The 19,400-nt window shown below is 43.9% G+C and overlaps 1 protein-coding gene across 1 annotated transcript in view; it reads left to right on the forward strand.

Annotated features, from left to right (window-relative positions):
• The window catches only part of LOC128640329 (calsyntenin-3-like), a 234,948-nt gene that overhangs the window by 76,696 nt on the left and 138,852 nt on the right, over nt 1-19,400 (forward strand). Inside the window, 2 exon segments of the mRNA XM_053692821.1 lie at nt 12,727-12,912; nt 18,214-18,483. Of these exon segments, the coding sequence (XP_053548796.1) occupies nt 12,727-12,912; nt 18,214-18,483 (456 nt within the window).

Genomic DNA, 19,400 nt, shown 5'->3' on the forward strand with positions numbered 1-19,400 from the left:
GTATCAATGTGAGCTTATATCACTAAGTGAGGATTTGTATCACTGTGAGAGTGAGGATTTGTATCACTGTGAGTGAGGATTTGTATCACTGTGAGTGAGGATTTGTATCACTGTGAGTGTGAAGAATTGTATCACTGTGAGTGAGGATTTGTAGCACTGTGTGAGTGACGATTTGTATCACTGTGAGTGAGGATTTGTAGCACTGTGTGAGTGAGGATTTGTATCACTGTGAGTGAGGATTTGTATCACTGTGAGTGAGGATTTGTATCACTGTGACTGTGAGGAATTGTATCACTGTGAGTGAGGATTTGTATCACTGTGAGTGAGGATTTGTATCACTGTGACTGTGAGGAATTGTATCACTGTGAGTGAGGATTTGTATCACTGTGAGTAAGGATTTGTATCACTGTGAGTGTGAAGAATTGTATCAATGTGAGCTTATATCACTAAGTGAGGATTTGTATCACTGTGAGAGTGAGGATTTGTATCACTGTGAGTGAGGATTTGTATCACTGTGAGTGAGGATTTGTATCACTGTGAGTGAGGATTTGTATCACTGTGACTGTGAGGAATTGTATCACTGTGAGTGAGGATTTGTATCACTGTGAGTGAGGATTTCTATCACTGTGAGTAAGGATTTCTATCACTGTGAGTGTGAAGAATTGTATCACTGTGAGTGAGGATTTGTATCACTGTGAGTGAGGATTTGTATCACTGTGAGTAAGGATATGTATCACTGTGAGTGTGAGGAATTGTATCAATGCAAGCTTATATCGCTAAGTGAGGATTTGTATCACTGTGAGAGTGAGGATTTGTATCACTGTGAGTGAGGATTTGTATCACTGTGAGTGAGGATTTGTATCACTGTGAGTGTGAGGAATTGTATCACTGTGAGTGTGAGGAATTGTATCACTGTGAGTGAGGATTTGTATCACTGTGAGTAAGGATTTGTATCACTGTGAGTGTGAGGAATTGTATCAATGTGAGCTTATATCACTAAGTGAGGATTTGTATCACTGTGAGAGTGAGGATTTGTATCACTGTGAGTGAGGATTTGTATCACTGTGAGTGAGGATTTGTATCACTGTGAGTGTGAAGAATTGTATCACTGTGAGTGAGGATTTGTAGCACTGTGTGAGTGAGGATTTGTATCACTGTGAGTGAGGATTTGTATCACTGTGACTGTGAGGAATTGTATCACTGTGAGTGAGGATTTGTATCACTGTGAGTGAGGATTTCTATCACTGTGAGTAAGGATTTCTATCACTGTGAGTGTGAGGAATTGTATCAATGTGAGCTTATATCACTAAGTGAGGATTTGTATCACTGTGAGAGTGAGGATTTGTATCACTGTGAGTGAGGATTTGTATCACTGTGAGTGAGGATTTGTATCACTGTGAGTGTGAGGAATTGTATCACTGTGAGTGAGGATTTGTATCACTGTGAGTGTGAGGAATTGTATCACTGTGAGCTTATATCACTAAGTGAGGATTTGTATCACTGTGAGTGAGGATTTGTATCACTGTGAGTGAGGATTTGTATCACTGTGAGTGAGGATTTGTATCACTGTGAGTGTGAAGAATTGTATCACTGTGAGTGAGGATTTGTAGCACTGTGTGAGTGAGGATTTGTATCACTGTGAGTGAGGATTTGTATCACTGTGAGTGTGAGGAATTGTATCAATGTGAGCTTATATCACTAAGTGAGGATTTGTATCACTGTGAGTGAGGATTTGTATCACTGTGAGTGAGGATTTGTATCACTGTGAGTGTGAGGAATTGTATCACTGTGAGCTTATATCACTAAGTGAGGGCTTGTATCAATGTGAGAGCGAGGATTTGTATCACTGTGAGTGTGAGGAATTGTATTACTGTGAGTGTGAGGAATTGTATTACTGTGAGCTTATATCACTAAGTGAGGGCTTGTATCACTGCGAGAGTGAGGATTTGTATCACTGTGAGTGAGGATTTGTATCACTGTGAGTGAGGATTTGTATCACTGTGAGTGTGAGGAATTGTATCACTGTGAGCTTATATCACTAAGTGAGGGCTTGTATCAATGTGAGAGCGAGGATTTGTATCACTGTGAGTGTGAGGAATTGTATTACTGTGAGTGTGAGGAATTGTATTACTGTGAGCTTATATCACTAAGTGAGGGCTTGTATCACTGTGAGTGTGAGGAATTGTATCACTGTGAGTGTGAGGAATTGTATCACTGTGAGTGAGGATTTGTATCACTGTGAGTGAGGATTTGTATCACTGTGAGTAAGGATTTGTATCACTGTGAGTGTGAGGAATTGTATCAATGTGAGCTTATATCACTAAGTGAGGATTTGTATCACTGTGAGAGTGAGGATTTGTATCACTGTGAGTGAGGATTTGTATCACTGTGAGTGAGGATTTGTATCACTGTGAGTGTGAGGAATTGTATCACTGTGAGTGAGGATTTGTATCACTGTGAGTGTGAGGAATTGTATCACTGTGAGCTTATATCACTAAGTGAGGATTTGTATCACTGTGAGTGAGGATTTGTATCACTGTGAGTGAGGATGTGTATCACTGTGAGTGAGGATTTGTATCACTGTGAGTGTGAAGAATTGTATCACTGTGAGTGAGGATTTGTAGCACTGTGTGAGTGAGGATTTGTATCACTGTGAGTGAGGATTTGTATCACTGTGACTGTGAGGAATTGTATCACTGTGAGTGAGGATTTGTATCACTGTGAGTGAGGATTTCTATCACTGTGAGTAAGGATTTGTATCACTGTGAGTGTGAGGAATTGTATCAATGTGAGCTTATATCACTAAGTGAGGATTTGTATCACTGTGAGAGTGAGGATTTGTATCACTGTGAGTGAGGATTTGTATCACTGTGAGTGAGGATTTGTATCACTGTGAGTGTAAGGAATTGTATCACTGTGAGTGAGGATTTGTATCACTGTGAGTGTGAGGAATTGTATCACTGTGAGCTTATATCACTAAGTGAGGATTTGTATCACTGTGAGTGAGGATTTGTATCAGTGTGAGTGAGGATTTGTATCACTGTGAGTGAGGATTTGTATCACTGTGAGTGTGAAGAATTGTATCACTGTGAGTGAGGATTTGTAGCACTGTGTGAGTGAGGATTTGTATCACTGTGAGTGAGGATTTGTATCACTGTGAGTGTGAGAAATTGTATCAATGTGAGCTTATATCACTAAGTGAGGATTTGTATCACTGTGAGTGAGGATTTGTATCACTGTGAGTGAGGATTTGTATCACTGTGAGTGTGAGGAATTGTATCACTGTGAGCTTATATCACTAAGTGAGGGCTTGTATCAATGTGAGAGCGAGGATTTGTATCACTGTGAGTGTGAGGAATTGTATTACTGTGAGTGTGAGGAATTGTATTACTGTGAGCTTATATCACTAAGTGAGGGCTTGTATCACTGCGAGAGTGAGGATTTGTATCACTGTGAGTGAGGATTTGTATCACTGTGAGTGAGGATTTGTAGCACCGTGAGTGAGGATTTGTAGCACTGTGTGAGTGAGGATTTCTATCACTGTGAGTGAGGATTTGTAGCACTGTGTGAGTGAGGATTTGTAGCACTGTGTGAGTGAGGATTTGTAGCACTGTGTGAGTGAGGATTTCTATCACTGTGAGTGAGGATTTGTAGCACTGTGTGAGTGAGGATTTGTAGCAGTGTGAGTGAGGATTTGTAGCACTGTGTGAGTGAGGATTTGTAGCACTGTGTGAGTGAGGATTTGTATCACTGTGAGTGAGGATCTGTAGCACTGTGTGAGTGAGGATTTGTATCTCTGTGTGAGTGAGGATTTGTAGCACTGTGAGTGAGGATATGTAGCACTGTAAGAGTGCGGATCTGTAGCACTGTGTGAGTGAGGATTTGTAGCACTGTGTGAGTGAGGATTTGTAGCACTGTGTGAGTGAGGATTTGTATCACTGTGTGAGTGAGGATTTGTAGCACTGTGAGTGAGGATTTGTAGCACTGTGAGTGAGGATTTGTAGCACTGTGTGAGTGAGGATTTGTATCACTGTGAGTGTGAGGATTTGTAGCACTGTATGAGTGAGGATTTGTATCTCTGTGTGAGTGAGGATTTGTAGCACTGTGAGAGTGAGGATATGTAGCACTGTGAGAGTGCGGATCTGTAGCACTGTGTGAGTGAGGATTTGTAGCACTGTGTGAGTGAGGATTTGTAGCACTGTGTGAGTGAGGATTTGTATCACTGTGTGAGTGAGGATTTGTAGCACTGTGAGTGAGGATTTGTAGCACTGTGAGTGAGGATTTGTAGCACTGTGTGAGTGAGGATTTGTATCACTGTGAGTGTGAGGATTTGTAGCACTGTGTGAGTGAGGATTTGTAGCACTGTGTGAGTGAGGATTTGTAGCACTGTGAGAGTGAGGATTTATAGCACTGTGTGAGTGTGAGGAATTGTATCACTGTGAGTGAGGAATTGTATCACTGTGAGTGAGGAATTGTATCACTGTGAGTGAGGATTTGTATCACTGTGAGTAAGGATTTGTATCACTGTGAGTGTGAGGAATTGTATCACTGTGAGCTTATATCACTAAGTGAGGGCTTGTATCAATGTGAGAGTGAGGATTTGTATCACTGTGAGTGTGAGGAATTGTATTACTGTGAGCTTATAACACTAAGTGAGGGCTTGTATCACTGCGAGAGTGAGGATTTGTATCACTGCGAGAGTGAGGATTTGTATCACTGTGAGTGAGGATCTGTAGCACTGTGTGAGTGAGGATTTGTATCTCTGTGTGAGTGAGGATGTGTAGCACTGTGAGTGAGGATATGTAGCACTGTGAGAGTGCGGATCTGTAGCACTGTGTGAGTGAGGATTTGTAGCACTGTGTGAGTGAGGATTTGTAGCACTGTGTGAGTGAGGATTTGTATCACTGTGTGAGTGAGGATTTGTAGCACTGTGAGTGAGGATTTGTAGCACTGTGAGTGAGGATTTGTAGCACTGTGTGAGTGAGGATTTGTATCACTGTGAGTGTGAGGATTTGTAGCACTGTGTGAGTGAGGATTTGTAGCACTGTGTGAGGATTTGTAGCACTGTGAGAGTGAGGATTTGTAGCACTGTGAGTGTGAGGAATTGTATCACTGTGAGTGATGATTTGTAGCATTGTGAGTGAGGAATTGTATCACTGTGAGTGAGGATTTGTATCACTGTGAGTAAGGATTTGTATCTCTGTGAGTGTGAGGAATTGCATCAATGTGAGCTTATATCACTAAGTGAGGATTTGTATCACTGTGAGAGTGAGGATTTGTATCACTGTGAGTGAGGATTTGTATCACTGTGAGTGTGAGGAATTGTATCACTGTGAGCTTATATCACTAAGTGAGGGCTTGTATCAATGTGAGAGTGAGGATTTGTATCACTGTGAGTGTGAGGAATTGTATTACTGTGAGTGTGAGGAATTGTATTACTGTGAGCTTATAACACTAAGTGAGGGCTTGTATCACTGCGAGAGTGAGGATTTGTATCACTGCGAGAGTGAGGATTTGTATCACTGTGAGTGAGGATTTGTATCACTGTGAGTGAGGATTTGTAGCACTGTGTGAGTGAGGATTTGTAGCACTGTGTGAGTGAGGATTTGTAGCACCGTGAGTGAGGATTTGTAGCACTGTGTGAGTTTGGATTTCTAGCACTGTGTGAGTGAGGATTTGTAGCACTGTGTGAGTGAGGATTTGTAGCAGTGTGAGTGTGTGAGTGAGGATTTGTAGCACTGTGTGAGTGAGGATTTGTAGCACTGTGTGAGTGAGGATTTGTATCACTGTGAGTGAGGATCTGTAGCACTGTGTGAGTGAGGATTTGTAGCACTGTGAGTGAGGGTATGTAGCACTGTGAGAGTGCGGATCTGTAGCACTGTGTGAGTGAGGATCTGTAGCACTGTGTGAGTGAGGATTTGTAGCACTGTGTGAGTAAGGATTTGTATCATTGTGTGAGTGAGTATTTGTAGCACTGTGAGTGAGGATTTGTAGCACTGTGAGTGAGGATTTGTAGCACTGTGTGAGTGAGGATTTGTATCACTGTGAGTGTGAGGATTTGTAGCACTGTGAGAGTGAGGATTTGTAGCACTGTGTGAGGATTTGTAGCACTGTGTGAGGATTTGTAGCACTGTGTGAGTGAGGATTTGTAGCACTGTGTGAGCGAGGATTTGTAGCACTGTGAGAGTGAGGATCTGTAGCACTGTGTGAGTGATGATTTGTAGCACTGTGAGAGTGAGGATTTGTAGCACTGTGAGAGTGAGGATCTGTAGCACTGTGAGAGTGAGGATCTGTAGCACTGTGAGAGTGAGGATCTGTAGCACTGTGAGAGTGAGGATCTGTAGCACTGTGTGAGTGAGGATTTGTAGCACTGTGTGAGTGAGGATTTGTTGCACTGTGTGAGTGAGGATCTGTAGCACTGTGTGAGTGAGGATCTGTAGCACTGTGTGAGTGAGGATTTGTATCACCTGTGTGAATGAGGATTTGTAGCACTGTGTGAGTGAGGATATGTAGCACTGTGTGAGTGAGGATGTGTATCACTATGAGTGTGAGGATTTGTAGCACTGTGAGGGATTGTATTACTGTTAGGATTTGTATCACTGTGAGGGATTGTATCACTGTGAGTGTGAGGATTTGTATCACCGTGATGGATTGTATCACTGTGAGTGTGAGGATTTTATTACTGTGATGGATTGTATCACTGTGAGGATTTGTAGCACTGTGTGAGTGAGGATTTGTAGAACTGTGAGAGTGAGGATTTGTAGCACTGTGAGTGAGGATTTGTAGCACTGTGAGTGAGGATTTGTAGCACTGTGAGAGTGAGCATCTGTAGCACTGTGTGAGTGAGGATTTGTAGCACTATGTGAGTGAGGATTTGTAGCACTATGTGAGTGAGGATTTGTAGCACTGTGTGAGTGAGGATTTGTAGCACTGTGTGAGTGAGGATTTGTAGCACTGTGTGAGTGAGGATTTGTAGCACTGTGTGAGTGAGGATATGTAGCACTGTGTGAGTGAGGATTTGTAGCACTGTGAGGGATTGTATCACTGTGAGAATTTGTATCACTGTGAGGGATTGTATCACTGTGAGGGATTGTATCACTGTGAGGGATTGTATCACTGTGAGTGTGAGGATTTGTATCACTGTGAGGGATTGTATCACAGTGAGTGTGAGGAATTGTATCACTATGAGTAATTGTATCACTGTGAGTGTGAGGATTTGTATCACCGTGATGGATTGTATCACTGTGAGTGTGAGGATTTTATTACTGTGATGGATTGTATCACTGTGAGGATTTGTAGCACTGTGTGAGTGAGGATTTGTAGCACTGTGTGAGTGAGGATATGTAGCACTGTGAGAGTGAGGATTTGTAGCACTGTGTGAGTGAGGATTTGTAGCACTGTGAGAGTGAGGATTTGTAGCACTGTGAGAGTGAGGATATGTAGCACTGTGTGAGTGAGGATTTGTAGCACTGTGAGGGATTGTATCACTGTGAGAATTTGTATCACTGTGAGGGATTGTATCACTGTGAGGGATTGTATCACTGTGAGTGTGAGGATTTGTATCACTGTGAGGGAGTGTATCACAGTGAGTGTGAGGAATTGTATCACTGTGAGTAATTGTATCACTGTGAGTGTGAGGATTTGTATCACCGTGATGGATTGTATCACTGTGAGTGTGAGGATTTTATTACTGTGATGGATTGTATCACTGTGAGGATTTGTAGCACTGTGTGAGTGAGGATTTGTAGCACTGTGTGAGTGAGGATATGTAGCACTGTGAGAGTGAGGATTTGTAGCACTGTGTGAGTGAGGATTTGTAGCACTGTGAGAGTGAGGATTTGTAGCACTGTGAGAGTGAGGATTTGTAGCACTGTGAGAGTGAGGATCTGTAGCACTGTGTGAGTGAGGATTTGTAGCACTGTGTGAGTGAGTATTTGTAGCACTGTGTGAGTGAGGATTTGTAGCACTGTGTGAGTGAGGATCTGTAGCACTGTGTGAGTGAGGATTTGTATCACTGTGTGAGTGAGGATTTGTAGCACTGTGTGAGTGAGGATATGTAGCACTGTGTGAGTGAGGATGTGTATCACTGTGAGTGTGAGGATTTGTAGCACTGTGAGGGATTGTATCACTGTGAGCATTTGTATCACTGTGAGGGATTGTATCACTGTGAGTGTGAGGATTTGTATCACTGTGGGGGATTGTATCACAGTGAGTGTGAGGAATTGTATCACTGTGAGTAATTGTATCACTGTGAGTAATTGTATCACTGTGAGTGTGAGGATTTGTATCACCGTGATGGATTGTATCACTGTGAGTGGGAGGATTTTATTACTGTGATGCATTGTATCACTGTGAGGATTTGTAGCACTGTGTGAGTGAGGATTTGTAGCACTGTGAGAGTTAGGATTTGTAGCACTGTGTGAGTGAGGATTTGTAGCACTGTGAGAGTGAGGATTTGTAGCACTGTGAGAGTGAGGATTTGTAGCACTGTGTGAGTGAGGATTTGTAGCACTGTGAGAGTGAGGATTTGTAGCACTGTGAGTGAGGATCTGTAGCACCGTGTGAGTGAGGATTTATAGCACTGTGTGAGTGAGGATTTATAGCACTGTGTGAGTGAGGATTTGTAGCACTGTGAGAGTGAAGATTTGTAGCACTGTGAGAGTGAGGATCTGTAGCACTGTGTGAGTGAGGATTTGAAGCACTGTGTGAGTGAGGATTTGTAGCACTGTGTGAGTGAGGAGCTATAGCACTGTGTGAGTGAGGATCTGTAGCACTGTGTGAGTGAGGATTTGTATCACTGTGTGAGTGAGCATTTGTAGCAATGTGTGAGTGAGGATGTGTATCACTGTGAGTGTGAGGATGTGTAGCACTGTGAGGGATTGTATCACTGTGAGGATTTGTATCACTGTGAGGGATTGTATCACTGTGAGTGTGAGGATTTGTATCACTGTGAGGGATTGTATCACAGTGAGTGTGAGGATTTGTATCACTGTGAGGAATTGTATCACTGTGAGTGTGAGGATTTGTATCACTGTGATGGATTGTATCACTGTGAGTGTGAGGATTTTATTACTGTGATGGATTGTATCACTGTGAGAAATTGTATCACTGTGAGAAATTGTATCACTGTGAGTGTGAGGATTTGTATCACTGTGATGGATAGTATCACTGTGAGTGTGAGGATTTGTATCACTGTGAGTGTGAGGATTTTATTACTGTGATGGATTGTATCACTGTGAGGAATGGTATCACTGTGAGTGTGAGGATTTGTATTACTGTGATGGATTGTATCACTGTGAGTGTGAGGATTTGTATTACTGTGATGGATTGTATCACTGTGATGGATTGTATCACTGTGATGGATTGTATCACTGTCAGTGTGTGGATTTTATTACTGTGATTGATTGTATCACTGTGAGTGTGAGGATGTGTATCACTGTGATGGATTGTATCACTGTGATGGATTGTATCACTGTGAGTGTGAGGATTTTATTACTGTGATGGATTGTATCACTGTGAGTGTGAGGATTTGTATCACTGTGATGGATTGTATCACTGTGATGGATTGTATCGCTGTGAGTGTGAGGATTTTATTACTGTGATGGATTGTATCACTGTGAGTGTGAGGATTTTATTACTGTGATGGATTGTATCACTGTGAGGAATTGTATCACTGTGAGTGTGAGGATTTGTATCACTGTGATGTATTGTATCACTGTGAGTGTGAGGATTTTATTACTGTGATGGATTGTATCACTGTGAGTGTGAGGATTTGTATCACTGTGAGGGATTGTATCACTGTGAGGGGTTGTATCACTGTGAGGGGTTGTATCACTGTGAGTGTGAGGATGTGTATCACTGTGAGTGTGAGGATTTTATTACTGTGATAGATTGTATCACTCTGAGTGTGAGGATTTGTATCACTGTGAGTGTGAGGATTTTATTACTGTGAGGGATTGTATCACTGTGAGTGTGAGGATTCGTATTACTGTGAGGGATTGTATCACTGTGAATGTGAGGATTTGTATCACTGTGAGGAATTGTATCACTGTGAGTGTGAGGATTTGTATCACTGTGAGTGTGAGGATTTGTATCACTGTGAGGATTTGTATCACTGTGAGTGCAAGGTCTTGCATCACTGTTAGGCCCTTATATTAAAAACATTGACAAACCAACGAGAAACTGCCTGCTTGGGTTCGCCAGGCTTGCGGTCTCTCGATCTATTTAAAAAAAAGGGTTCTGACCCGCAAAGTGCAGACGAGGGGTGATGTGTCTCCCATAGGAAACAGAGGGGCGTCTGAAGAGTTCGTACACAGCACAGACAGTGCACTCACTGAAACAAAAACGGCTACTGTGTAGGAACACTTCTAATAATACCTAACAGGCTGAAACCCTATACCTAACCTGCAGGGCTGCCCGTTTTATGCAATTCTGGTTACACTGTGTATTATGGTTACATTGCTTATTCTGGTTACATTGCTTATTCTCATACACTGTGTATTCTGGCTACATTGCTTATTCTGGTTACACTGTGTATTCTGGTTACATTGCTTATTCTGGTTACATTGCTTATTCTCATACACTGTGTATTCTGGATACATTGCTTATTCTGGTTACACTGAGTATTATGGTTACATTGCTTATTCTGGTTACATTGCTTATTCTCATACACTGTGTATTCTGGATACATTGCTTATTCTGGTTACACTGAGGTATTATGGTTACATTGCTTATTCTGGTTACACTGTGTATTCTGGCTACATTGCTTATTCTGGTTACACTGTGTATTATGGTTACATTGCTTATTCTGGTTACATTGTTTATTCTCATACACTGTGTATTCTGGTTACATTGCTTATTCTGGTTACACTGTGTATTATGGTTACATTTCTTATTCTGGTTACATTGTTTATTCTCATACACTGTGTATTCTGGTTACATTGCTTATTCTCATACACTGTGTATTCTGGTTACATTGCTTATTCTCATACACTGTGTATTCTGGTTACATTGCATATTCTGGTTACATTGCTTATTCTCACAAACGGCTACTGTGTAGGAACACTTCTAATAATACCTAACAGGCTGAAACACTATACCTAACCTGCAGGGCTGCCCGTTTTATGCAATTCTGGTTACACTGTGTATTATGGTTACATTGCTTATTCTGGTTACATTGCTTATTCTCATACACTGTGTATTCTGGCTACATTGCTTATTCTGGTTACACTGTGTATTCTGGTTACATTGCTTATTCTGGTTACATTGCTTATTCTCATACACTGTGTATTCTGGATACATTGCTTATTCTGGTTACACTGAGTATTATGGTTACATTGCTTATTCTGGTTACACTGTGTATTCTGGCTACATTGCTTATTCTGGTTACACTGTGTATTTTGGTTACATTGCTTATTCTGGTTACATTGTTTATTCTCATACACTGTGTATTCTGGTTACATTGCTTATTCTGGTTACACTGTGTATTATGGTTACATTGCTTATTCTGGTTACATTGTTTATTCTCATACACTGTGTATTCTGGTTACATTGCTTATTCTCATAAACTGTGTATTATGGTTACATTGCTTATTCTCATACACTGTGTATTCTGGTTACATTGCATATTCTGGTTACATTGTTTATTCTCATACACTGTGTATTCTGGTTACATTGCTTATTCTGGTTACACTGTGTATTATGGTTACGTTGCTTATTCTGGTTACATTGTTTATTCTCATACACTGTGTATTCTGGTTACATTGCTTATTCTCATACACTGTGTATTCTGGTTACATTGCTTATTCTCATACACTGTGTATTCTGGTTACATTGCATATTCTAGTTATATTGCTTATTCTCACAAATGGATACTGTGTAGGAACACTTCTAATAATACCTAACAGGCTGAAACCCTATACCTAACCTGCAGGGCTGCCCGTTTTATGCAATTCTGGTTACACTGTGTATTATGGTTACATTGCTTATTCTGGTTACATTGCTTATTCTCATACACTGTGTATTCTGGCTACATTGCTTATTCTGGTTACACTGTGTATTCTGGTTACATTGCTTATTCTGGTTACATTGCTTATTCTCATACACTGTGTATTCTGGATACATTGCTTATTCTGGTTACACTGAGTATTATGGTTACATTGCTTATTCTGGTTACACTGTGTATTCTGGCTACATTGCTTATTCTGGTTACACTGTGTATTATGGTTACATTGCTTATTCTGGTTACAATGTTTATTCTCATAGACTGTGTATTCTGGTTACATTGCTTATTCTGGTTACACTGTGTATTATGGTTACATTGCTTATTCTGGTTACATTGTTTATTCTCATACACTGTGTATTCTGGTTACATTGCTTATTCTCATACACTGTGTATTCTGGTTACATTGCATATTCTGGTTACATTGCTTATTCTCATACACTGTGTATTCTGGCTACATTGCTTATTCTGGTTACACTGTGTATTCTGGTTACAGTGTGTATTCTGGTTACATTGTGTTTATTCTGGTTACATTGCTTATTCTCATATACTGTGTATTCAGGTTACATTGCGTATTCTGGTTACATTGCGTATTCTCATACACTGTGTATTCTGGTTACATTGCTTATTCTGGTTACACTGTGTATTATGGTTACATTGCGTATTCTGGTTACATTGCATATGATGGGTTTTGTTGGACACTGTGTCTCTTCTTTCTTTGACAGGCTGGAACAAGCGCATTGAGTATATACCTGGATCGGGCAGTCTGGCTTTGTTTCCCAGCATTCATTTGGAGACATGTGAAGAGCCTGTTTGGACTATTCAGGCCACCATCGAGATACAGACAAGTCACATTGCCAAGGGCTGCGACCGAGATAACTACTCAGACAAAGCTCTGCGCAAACTTTGTGGTGAGTGTGAGCTTGCACCCCCCTCATAATGCACTGCAACCAGCTCAACTTTGGCACACCAAAGTCACCAGCACAGCTACACTACATTACTACCACTAGCTCCTTCAGACTAGACCCAAACCACTGGCTCCTCAGCACTAGACCCCAAACCACTAGCTCCTTCAGACTAGACCCCAAACCACTGGCTCCTCAGCACTAGACCCCAAACCACTGGCTCCTCCAGACTAGACCCTAAACCACTTGCTCCTCAGCACTAGACCTTAAGCCACTGGCTCCTCAGCACTAGACCCCAAACCACTGGCTCCTCAGCACTAGACCCTAAACCACTAGCTCCTCAGCACTAGACCCTAAGCCACTGGCTCCTCAGTACTAGACCCCAAACTACTGGCTCCTCAGCACTAGACCCTAAACCACTAGCTCCTCAGCACTAGACCCTAAGCCACTGGCTCCTCAGCACTAGACCCTAAACCACTGGCTCCTCAGCACTAGACCCCAAACCACTGGTTCCTGAGCACTAGACCCCAAACCACTGGCTCCTCAGCACTAGACCCTAAACCACTATCTCCTCCAGACTAGACCCTAAACCACTAGCTCCTTCAGACTAGACACCAAACCACTGGCTCCTTAGCACTAGACCCTAAACCACTGGCTCCTCAGCACTAGACCCCAAACCACTGGTTCCTCAGCACTAGACCCCAAACCACTGGCTCCTCAGCACTAGACCCTAAACCACTATCTCCTCCAGACTAGACCCTAAACCACTAGCTCCTTCAGACTAGACCCCAAACCACTGGCTCCTCAGCACTAAACCCTAAGCCACTAGCTCCTCCACACTAGACCCTAAACCACTAGCTCCTCCACACTAGACCCCAAACCACTGGCTCCTTAGCACTAGACCCTAAGCCACTGGCTCCTCAGCAATAGACCCCAAACCACTGGCTCCTAAGCACTAGACCCCAAACCACTGGCTCCTCAGCACTAGACCCTAAGCCACTAGCTCCTCGGCACTAGACACTAAACCACTGGTTCCTCAGCACTAGACCCTAAGCAACTTGCTCTTCAGCACTAGAACCTAAACTACTAGCTCCTCCAGACTAGATCCTAAACCACTAGCTCCTCCAGACTAGATCCTAAGCCACTGACTTCTCAGCACTAGACCCTAAGCCACTAGCTCCTCAGCACTAGACCCTAAGCCACTAGTTCCTTCACACTAGACCTTAAGCCACTAGCTCATTCACACTAGACCTTAAACACCTAGCTCCTCCACACTAGACCCTAAGCAACTTGCTCTTCAACACTAGACCCTAAACCACTAGCTCCTCCAGACTAGATCCCAAACCACTGGCTCCTCAGCACTAGACCCTAAGCAACATGCTCTTCAGCACTAGACCCTAAACCACTAGCCCCTCCAGACTAGACCCCAAACCAATAGCTCCTCCAGACTAGACCCTAAGCCACTAGCTCCTTCACACTAGACCCTAAGCCACTAGCTCCTTCACACTAGACCTTAAACCACTAGCTCCTCCACACTAGACCCTAAGCAACTTGCTCCTTCACACTAGACCCTAAGCCACTAGCTCCTTCACACTAGACCTTAAACCACTAGCTCCTCCACACTAGACCCTAAGCAACTTGCTCTTCAGAACTAGAACCTAAACTACTAGCTCCTCCAGACTAGACCCTAAACCACTAACTCCTCCAGACTAGACCCTAAGCAACTGGCTCTTCAGCACTAGACCCCAAACCACTAGCTCCTCCAGACTAGACCCTAAACCACTAGCTCCTCCAGACTAGATCCTAAGCCACTGACTCCTTAGCACTAGACCCTAAGCCACTAGCTCCTCAGCACTAGACCCTAAGCCACTAGTTCCTTTACACTAGACCTTAAGCCACTAGCTCCTTCACACTAGACCTTAAACACCTAGCTCCTCCACACTAGACCCTAAGCAACTTGCTCTTCAACACTAGACCCTAAACCACTAGCTCCTCCAGACTAGATCCCAAACCACTGGCTCCTCAGCACTAGACCCTAAGCAACTTGCTCTTCAGCACTAGACCCTAAACTGCTAGCCCCTCCAGACTAGACCCCAAACCAATAGCTCCTCCAGACTAGACCCTAAGCCACTAGCTCCTTCACACTAGACCCTAAGCCACTAGCTCCTTCACACTAGACCTTAAACCACTAGCTCCTCCACACTAGACCCTAAGCAACTTGCTCCTTCACACTAGACCCTAAGCCACTAGCTCCTTCACACTAGACCTTAAACCACTAGCTCCTCCACACTAGACCCTAAGCAACTTGCTCTTCAGAACTAGAACCTAAACTACTAGCTCCTCCAGACTAGACCCTAAACCACTAACTCCTCCAGACTAGACCCTAAGCAACTGGCTCTTCAGCACTAGACCCCAAACCACTAGCTCCTCCAGACTAGACCCTAAACCACTAGCTCCTCCAGACTAGATCCTAAGCCACTGACTCCTTAGCACTAGACCCTAAGCCACTAGCTCCTCCGCACTAGACCCTAAGCCACTAGTTCCTTTACACTAGACCTTAAGCCACTAGCTCCTTCACACTAGACCTTAAACACCTAGCTCCTCCACACTAGACCCTAAGCAACTTGCTCTTCAACACTAGACCCTAAACCACTAGCTCCTCCAGACTAGATCCCAAACCACTGGCTCCTCAGCACTAGACCCTAAGCAACTTGCTCTTCAGCACTAGACCCTAAACTGCTAGCCCCTCCAGACTAGACCCCAAACCAATAGCTCCTCCAGACTAGACCCTAAGCCACTGGCTCTTCAGCACTAGACCCTAAACCATTAGCTCCTCAGCACTAGACCCTAAGCCACTAGCTCCTCAGCACAAGACCCTAAGCCACTATAGCTCCTTCACACTAGCCCCTAAGCCACTAGCTCCTTCACACTAGACCTTAAACCACTAGTTCCTCCACACCAGACCCTAAACCACTAGCTCCTCCACACTAGACCCTAAGCAACTTGCTCTTCAGCACTAGACCCCAAACCACTAGCTCCTCAGCACTAGACCCCAAACCACTGGCTCCTCCAGACTAGACCCCAAACCACTTGCTCCTCAGCACTAGACTCCAAACCACTGGCTCCTCAGCACTAGACCCCAAACCACTGGCTCCTCAGCACTAGACCCTAAACCACTAGCTCCTCAGCACTAGACCCTAAGCCACTGGCTCCTCAGTACTAGACCCCAAACCACTGGCTCCTCAGCACTAGACCCTAAACCACTAGCTCCTCAGCACTAGACCCTAAGCCACTGGCTCCTCAGCACTAGACCCCAAACCACTGGTTCCTCAGCACTAGACCCCAAACCACTGGCTCCTCAGCACTAGACCCTAAACCACTATCTCCTCCAGACTAGAACCCAAACCACTGGCTCCTCAGCACTAAACCCTAAGCCACTAGCTCCTCCACACTAGACCCTAAACTACTGTCTCCTATAGACTAGACCCTAAGCCACTGGCTCCTCAGCACTAGACCCTAAGCCACTGGCTCCTCAGCACTAGACCCCAAACCACTGGCTCCTCAGCACTAGACCCCAAACCACTGGCTCCTCAGCACTAGACCCTAAGCCACTAGCTCCTCGGCACTAGACACTAAACCACTGGCTCCTCAGCACTAGACCCTAAGCAACTTGCTCTTCAGCACTAGAACCTAAACTACTAGCTCCTCCAGACTAGACCCCAAACCACTGGCTCCTCAGCACTAGACCCTAAGCAACTTGCTCTTCAGCACTAGAACCTAAACTACTAGCTCCTCCAGACTAGACCCCAAACCAATGGCTCCTCAGAACTATACCCTAAATCAATAGCTCCTTCAGACTAGACCCTAAGCAACTGGCTCTTCAGCACTAGACCCCAAACCACTAGCTCCTCCAGACTAGACCCTAAACCACTAGCTCCTCCAGACTAGATCCTAAGCCACTGACTCCTCAGCACTAGACCCTAAGCCATACTAGACCCTAAGCCACTAGCTCCTCAGCACTAGACCCTAAGCCACTAGCTCATTCACACTAGACCCTAAGCCACTAGCTCCTTCACACTAGACCTTAAACCACTAGCTCCTCCACACTAGACCCTAAGCAACTTGCTCTTCAACACTAGACCCTAAACCACTAGCTCCTCCAGACTAGATCCCAAACCACTGGCTCCTCAGCACTAGACCCTAAACTACTAGCCCCTCCAGACTAGACCCCAAACCACTAGCTCCTCCAGACTAGACCCTAAGCCACTGGCTCTTCAGCACTAGACCCTAAACCATTAGCTCCTCAGCACTAGACCCTAAGCCACTAGCTCCTCAGCACAAGACCCTAAGCCACTATAGCTCCTTCACACTAGCCCCTAAGCCACTAGCTCCTTCACACTAGACCCTAAACCACTAGCTCCTCCACACCAGACCCTAAACCACTAGCTCCTCCACACTAGACCCTAAGCAACTTGCTCTTCAGCACTAGACCCTAGGCCACTAGCTCCTCCACACTAGACTCTAAGTCACTAGCTCCTCCAGACTAGACCCTAAGCCACTGGCTCCTCAGCACTTAACCCTAAACCACTAGCTCCTCAGCACTAGACCCTAAGCCACTAGCTCCTCCACACTAGACCCTAAACCACTAGCTAATCAGCACTAGACCCTAAGCAACTTGCTCTTCAGCACTAGACCCTAAGCCACAAGCTCCTCCAGACTAGACCCTAAGCCACAGGCTCCTCAGCACTTCACCTCAAACCACTAGCTCCTCAGCACTAGACCCTAGCCACTAGCTCCTCAGTAGTAAACCCTAAGCCACTAGCTCTTCCTTACTAAACCCTAAGCCACTAGATCCTCAGTAGTAAACCCTAAGTCACAAGCTGCTCAGTACAAAACCCTAAGCCACTAGGATGCTCAGTACAAAACCCTAAGCCACTAGATGATCAGTACAAAACCCTAAGCCACTAGCTCCTCATTACTAAACCCCTAAGCCACTAGCTCTTCCTTACTAAACTTTAAGCCACTAGCTCCTCAGTACTAAGTTAGTGGCCACTAGCTCTTCCTTACTAAACCCTAAGCTACTAGCTTGTCTTCACTAAATTCTAAGCCACTAGCTCCTCAGCACTAAACCCTAAGCGACTACTTTCTCCACACTAAATCCTAAGCCACTAGACCCTAAGCCACTAGCTCAAAAACTCTACACTTTGTATTTTTAATTTAATATACATTTTAAGGTAAACAGACCCAGAGCCAATAACAGAGAATGCTGAGAACCTCAGCCTCCATTACCCTCTTGTTTTTCCACAGGCGCTGCCCCAGGGGATGTGGATCTCTTGCCCTCATCCACTCTTGGCTATAACTGGACACACAGGCTGCCTGTGCAGGACACCCAGGACAGCAGCCCTGTGTTTTGGTTCAATGGGTCCCAGGCTGTAGAGGTTCCCCCTGGACGTCTTCCTGCAGGAGCTCATGCTGCTGACCACCTCACTCTCTCTTTCTGGCTCAAACATGCAGGAGGGAGTGGAGGACGGGCAGGGAAGGAAGAGGAGGTCCTACTGTGTAACACAGTGCTTAACGGTGAGAGGGTGAGAGTTCACCAGGGTGAAAGAAAGTGATAGGGCAAGGGGTAACCAGTGGAAAAGAGGGTGAGGGGTCACCAGTTGGCAAAAAGGTGAGAGGAAAATGCATCACCAGTAGCAAGGGTGGTGTCAGCAAGTACATGGTAAAGAGAGGCATCAGTCACATGGTTACACATTACTGCTGGATACAGGGAGCGGGTCCTGCAGGGGTGGTGTCAGCAAGTACATGGTAAAGAGAGGCATCAGTCACATGGTTACACATTACTGCTGTATACAGGGAAGAGGTCCTGCAGGGGTATATATATATGCCTATAATGGATTGTCACAGGATATATACTATATGTGTGTATGTATGAATAATGAATAAACAGCAAAAGTGAATTTAATAAATGAAAATATCAAAGAAATAAAAAGAAAAACATCCTAAATTGCAATACATAAACAAACATAGGTGCAAATAAACAACATATACAAAAGAAAAAACTGGGCGTCCCCAGTTATAGATCAGCAAACAAAATGTGGATGTCAGACTGCAAATTCAGAGCCATAAACCAATACCATGGTAGCAGAAACATATGCAATTATTTGAAGCCATGAATATAATGAAAAGAGATGCAAGCAATAAGTTAACAGGCACGATAAAGCAATTCATGCAATTATAGCAGTTCATGCAGATGTAATTGTAGCAGTTCATGCAGATGTAATTGTAGCAGTTCATGCAGATGTAATTATAGCAGTTCATGCAGATGTAATTATAGCAGTTCATGCAGATGTAATTATAGCAGTTCATGCAGATGTAATTGTAGCAGTTCATGCAGATGTAATTGTAGCAGTTCATGCAGATGTAATTATAGCAGTTCATGCAGATGTAATTATAGCAGTTCATGCAGATGTAATTATAGCAGTGCATGCAGA

Source organism: Bombina bombina, chromosome 9 (genome assembly GCF_027579735.1).
Source record: "Bombina bombina isolate aBomBom1 chromosome 9, aBomBom1.pri, whole genome shotgun sequence".
Taxonomy (NCBI): domain Eukaryota; kingdom Metazoa; phylum Chordata; class Amphibia; order Anura; family Bombinatoridae; genus Bombina; species Bombina bombina.